This window comes from Chrysemys picta, chromosome 7, assembly GCF_011386835.1.
Source record: "Chrysemys picta bellii isolate R12L10 chromosome 7, ASM1138683v2, whole genome shotgun sequence".
NCBI classification, from domain to species: domain Eukaryota; kingdom Metazoa; phylum Chordata; order Testudines; family Emydidae; genus Chrysemys; species Chrysemys picta.
The window spans coordinates 44,562,767-44,568,766 of NC_088797.1; the positions used below are offsets into that span (position 1 = coordinate 44,562,767).

Here is a 6,000-nt window from a genome sequence, read left to right on the forward strand (position 1 = left end):
GTTAAAACAGGAAAGTCTTCACACTGCCTTTTACCTGGTTACATTTTTAACATGGAGATCTGTGCAGCTGAACAAAAAAAGTGCTCACTCTCCTATCATTTGTCATTTCAGATGGGATTGCTTGGGCCACCTGGCCAGCAGGCACCACCTCCATACCCTGGTCAAAGCCAAGCAAGTCAGCAGGTTATACAGCAGCCCACAACTCCAATGTTTGTCTCCCCTCCACCAAAGACACAGAGGCTTCTTCATTCTGAGGCCTACCTGAAATATATTGAGGGGCTTAGTGCTGAATCAAATAGTATTAGCAAGTGGGACCAGACCCTTTCAGGTAAGGCTTCTACACTAAAGTAAGACATTGGGGAGGAAGGGATAGCTCAGTGGTTTGAGCATTGGCCTGCTAAACCCAGGGTTGTGAGTTCAATCCTTGAGGGGGCCACTTGGGGATCTGGGGCAAAATCAGTACTTGGTCCTGCTAGTGAAGGTAGGGGGCTGGATTTGATGACCTTTCAAGGTCCCTTCCAGTTCTAGGAGATGGGATATCTCCATTAATTTCTAGAATACATTTTTTATTATTTTGGATCTGTATTTATACTGGTTATCACAGTCCTATCTTGGTAACCAGTTACAAAAGCAATTGTAGATTAAAAAGGATATTTGTTGACACTTTAAGAGTGCAGCAGGAAATACTCGTTTGAAATAAACACAAAACTTATTTGTCCATGCTACTTCCATTAAAGTTAATAGAAGTCAGGTGACTATATTCACACTCAGCATCCTTAAAATATAGCTTGAAATTACTAGGGAAAAAAAGGTTCCTTGACTATCAGTTTATACTGTTTTGGCTCCTGTAATAACAAGATGACTGTGTCCCTTTAAGGATGCACTATTGACTGCAGAAATATTAATTGACTGTACATTGAGGTAAAGCATGAAAGAAAATTCAGCACTGCTGTTTACGTTAAACTCAGCAAAAGCAGGCAATACAGTTTTTTGCTAATTTCAGGTGCCATTGTGAAATGCTGCAACATCTTGTTTTACAAGAGTTGAAAGAATTTCTTTGTTTAATTTACATTTTAAAAAAATATTAGATGTTGCTGCAATGCTCAAGATTACGTAAATATTTTATTTGAGATAATGTGGTGTTTGTGGAGGGTGAAGTATTGATTTAAGGCCCTGATCCTGGAAATTGGATCTGCACAGGCCTGACTTCTGCAGCCATACAAATCTTTATCATTGAAGTAAGTGTGAATCTCCCCACACAGATCTAGTGGCAGGATCTGAACCTAAAATTGCTACCAATGGATGCTTACATTTTTAAAAGATGTTTTATTAGATCACCTAATTTTATTTTGAAGACATTCAGACCATGGTGTATACTGATTGTCAGAATTGTGGCTCTAACTGAGAACTCGTTAAAAACCTAAAATTTAGGTTAATTTTTAATTAAACTAAAAGGATACCTGATCAGAATGTTTCTGCAATAGTAAATTAGCAGCATTTAAAGTATAGATCTTTTTGCATATTCACTGGACATTAGTGCAGGGGATGGCAATGTCATATCTTCATGCAGCTTCCAAATTGCCTGTTTTGGCTTTGTAACATAAGCAATTGCTTGATAAAGACTGAGGAGATTATTATGATTGTTGGTGTAGTTGATCTATGAATCACAGATCAAATATGAGCTAAAGATTCAGTGATTAAGGCAGTTGTTTTTGCCATCAAGTCTCCAAAGGCTTTAGAATGTATAACAGTTTAATAAAAGTTTTACTATAAAAAAAGTTTAGTATAACAAAGTTTTGGAATAAAAATATTAGCATACAAGTTTAATAAAATATTTATTCAACTAATTCCATCCCAGCAACAGAGCACAAGTGTGTCCCTCTCTGTTTCTCCAACGTTGTTATTTTACATTTTAAAATAGGTAAAGAAGGCTTGTTCAGAAACAGAAGGTATTTTAATAAAACTATGGATCATTTAATAATAAAATACATGCATGCAACCATAACAAAAATTAAGGATATAAGATGAGCATACCAAAACTCAGTAAACTAATTCCTTTATTTTAAAAGTATAAGAAAGAATAAATTTAAATGTTCTGTATATTCTTGAGGAACTGGAGATGCGGGTTGGCGGGAAAGGGAAGATGTATAGTAAAATTGTATTCCATGTTATTCCAATATGATGGGAAATCTTGGAGGGGAGGCAGGCAAACCAGTTTAAAAAGAGGCATGAGGTAATTAGGCTGTTCCTTAATTTTTCAGCACGAAGACGTGATGTCCATCTATCCAAAGAACAAGAGAGCCGTCTTCCTTCACACTGGTTGAAAAGTAAAGGGGCCCATACCACAATGGCAGATGCCTTGTGGCGTCTTCGAGACTTGATGCTACGAGACACCCTTAATATCCGTCAAGCATACAATATAGAAAATGTTTAATCACATACATTGCTTTTTTATTTGATACCAACATATAAAGAGTTTTGTGGAACAATAGCTGTTTTAGTTAATGGCTGGGGAGAGATAACCAACAATAATTTTTATTGCATTTTGCTGTACATTGCAAGACCATTTTTATATAAGGACACTTTTAATAAGCATCTTTCACTTTGTTATATTAAGTTGACCTTATCAAATACACAAACTTTTGCATATGTTCCCTTTGTTTAAAAGGCAATTTCATATTTGATTATAAGTGTAGTCAAGGTTTCATCTTTCTTGTACTTATTACTGAGAATCTAATGCCATCAGTTTTTTGTATAAAAAAGATAAAAAAGCAAAACAAATAAGTGTTTACAAATTAGTTTGAAAAATACAATGGAATGTGAAATTAGTCATAGTTTACCTCATAGAAGAATGTGTGTACATGTGCTTGTGTGTGTTAACCACTTCCAGCAGAAATAGCAGTTGGATGTGAACTGAAAGGCTTTATGTAAATAAAGGTAAAGGGTGCGTCAACACTAGTAAAAATTGGATCTGTGATTAACCACCAGCGCAGCTCCACTGGTTGTAGCAACAGTGGAAGTGCTAGTGTAGAAAGGACACAGATGTGCTTACTGCTGTGTTGTCCAACTGTGTCCAATTATTTGATGGTGTCAACAATGGCCATTGAGATCCCAGATCAGTAACAGAATACACGTACAAACTGAACCACAAATAAATGCATTGGAAAGGTAAAATGCTTTATCTGCCAAGACCCGCATTCAGGGTTCTGTGACATCACTTACACGTACAGCAGGGTAGGGAGCTGCATTCCTTGCATGGGTTTAGGTTCATTAATATTTGCAAGAGAAATGCAGAACTTCGACTTTATTTAGGGTTTGGAAGATAAATAAAAGAGGGGGAAAGACTGCAGCTGATTAATTTTTAAATGATTTTAAAGTCTATATATGTTCTGTTAATGATTTGGTACTGTAAGAGATTTTTGTATACTTTTTTTTTTTTTAAGTGTTTCAGTTCACTATAATGAAAGTATTGTAGTATGGCTGGAGAGAAATTTAACACATAATTCTAGCTTTAAAATAAAATACTACAGCGTGTGTAAAATCAACACAATGTATACCAGGGTTTATAGATAGGAGGGAATAGGTTGCTTGCATTGCAACTTTTTTCTTCCTAATCACTAGGTACGTATGGTGTGTTCTATCCACATTTCAGGGCTGTGACTTCCTTCTGTTCAGAACTTGCCAGTTAAAAACAAATTAACAAACAATCTTTTTGACTGCAAAGTTGTTTATCAGAGCCAAATACTTTTATGATACTTAATTTTTGTAAATGATTTAGATATACAGCAAACAAAAAAATTTGGGAAAGCAAAATGACTTAAAAATCTTCTACTAGGGTCATTTAATAAACACTGAAACATGTATCCGAAAGAACCAATCTGCTGATATTTTCTCATCTAACATTAGAGTGAAATATTCATCATGTGGAAATGTGTTTTAAAAAGCACTGGAATAGAAAAGTCTTCCCTGAGCACAATGTGCATATTTTCACTTTAAAATAGTCAGCATTTTGGTGCCTAGTTCAGTGACATGCTTTGTAGTGATGAGGAAAATGTGATGTGCAAGTATAAATTGTGATTGATCTTACACTATTTGTTAAATTTTTCAGTGATTACAGGAAACATTCTTTCATATTTTCTGGTAGTCATTTAAAGATCAAGGTCTTCAGACGTGATACTAATATGAAGGAAAGGGAAACAGTATGGAGAGAGAGAGAGAGAGAAGTGATTTGTAAATTTGAGCCCTACATGTAATACGACTATGGCACATATACTTTTTGTTTAGTTTAATGCCATTTGTAAACAACCAACTCTAAATTTAAATTTAATGTAAAACATTTTGCAAATATATTAAACCTCCAACATGTACAGTATCATTGTAATGTACATTTAAATGACCATAAGCTTTGCAGATTTTAGCAACAAAAACAGGACATTAAGCTGAATCAGATAGGCAGCAAGTCCTAATTTTTGAGTATTTAGAACCATCATGAACTGTATCACTACAATCAGATTCTCTTATTGCTAGACGTTAACAAAATTACACCAAAGAGCCTGGAATTAATTTTAGTTAAGTTATTTTTTATTTATTTTTAATTTTTCTTTTGGGCACTGGATGGGACTCCCTTTGGAATCTATACATCTCAGATCTTTAATTTGTCAGAAAGGTCAGTGTTGAACAACCCCAGCATTGCCTCTTTCCCACCGTAGGGAGCCTTCACCGCTCCTCCTAGCCCAGGAGCAAGAGATTGGAACTGTAAACCAAATCCTGGGTCTCCTTCATGGCAGTGCAGAGCACTACCATGAGGCCACTGGGCTGGCCCTAATCAATTATATTAAACTTTTTATTTATTTCAAAATCATGTCTCTGTATATTGCGGGCATTTCAGTGGAGAATGCAGTAAAATTTAGGATTATTTTCTAACTCTGAATGGTTAAAAAGACATGCCTCTTTTTGGGAGTATTTGAATCCATAATTTGTATTTCACCATGATTTACTGTATTGGCATAAATGAAATTTTCATATAAAAAAAAAGGTTGCATGGGAAATGGTTGGCTTCTGTGAGAGTGAAAAATAGATTAATTTAGAATCTGTATTTTAGTAAACTACTTGGAGGCCGTTAATTGTTCATCTTCTCTTCCCCAGTCCTCCCCCCTAATCCCTCCCTTTCCTTCAAGAGAAAACTTACTGTTTGTGTCAAAATTTGAAAGTTGGTGTTGGTGACTTTTCAGCATATGTTTTCGGACCTGGTTAATCCATGTTTGGTTTTTCCTTACATCTGTGTACCCAAAAAGTTAGTGATAACCAGGCTTATAAAATGTATGTACCATCAATTTGTTTGAGGCTTTTTAATTTGAATAAAAATAGTTTGCAAAGTGATTTGGATTAACCAGGTTTGATTGTCCCATGAAGACTTTTGTTAAAATTTTATTTCAAGCAGCTCTGACTGTTGCAAATCCAGATTTTATCAAGACTTTGGAGCAGGAGGTGTGTGTGGCTTTGTTTTTGTTTTGTTTTGTTTTAAGAATCAGTAGAAAGCAGCATTCAGATTGTCCTCTACACAGTAGGAAATCCCTGGGCTGTACTGCCAAGGACAGTGATGCTGAACGATACAGCTCCAATATTTAAGCCATGTTGGATATGACCTTTTGATCAGCAAGAACTGAAGAGCAGCCACCAAAAGAAGCAAACCCATGATGATTGGCATGGTAAGATTTAAACCAACCCAGGCTGCCATAGCACAAACTGGCAATAAAAAAAAAAATTAAAAATCCCATGATTCCAATGTTTGTGTGTGCATTCATACTGAGAATAAAGAGCAGGCCTCTAATTAGATCCTAGAAGTAGGCCCGATTCAGGACTGCCTCTTATATATATTTGGGAATTAAGCTAAATTAGAATACTAATGGTGAAAAAAGCACAGTCTATCTGTAAACCTGATATTCAAAGACCTTTACCTAACATTTTAAATCACAATTAAAAATGAGGATGGAAATGTTT

The 6,000-nt window shown here is 35.4% G+C and overlaps 1 protein-coding gene across 20 annotated transcripts in view; it reads left to right on the forward strand.

Moving 5' to 3' along the window:
• PBRM1 (polybromo 1) overlaps positions 1-5,379 on the forward strand; it is a 76,228-nt gene extending 70,849 nt beyond the window's left edge. For all 20 annotated transcript variants that reach the window (XM_065553126.1, XM_008179193.4, XM_065553133.1 and 17 more), the window contains 2 exons: positions 112-328; positions 2,262-5,379. In XM_065553126.1, coding sequence (XP_065409198.1) covers positions 112-328; positions 2,262-2,434 — 390 coding nt within the window. In that variant the 3' untranslated portion in view covers positions 2,435-5,379. The remainder of the gene's footprint in view (positions 1-111; positions 329-2,261) is intronic.
• Positions 5,380-6,000: the final 621 nt, after the last annotated feature.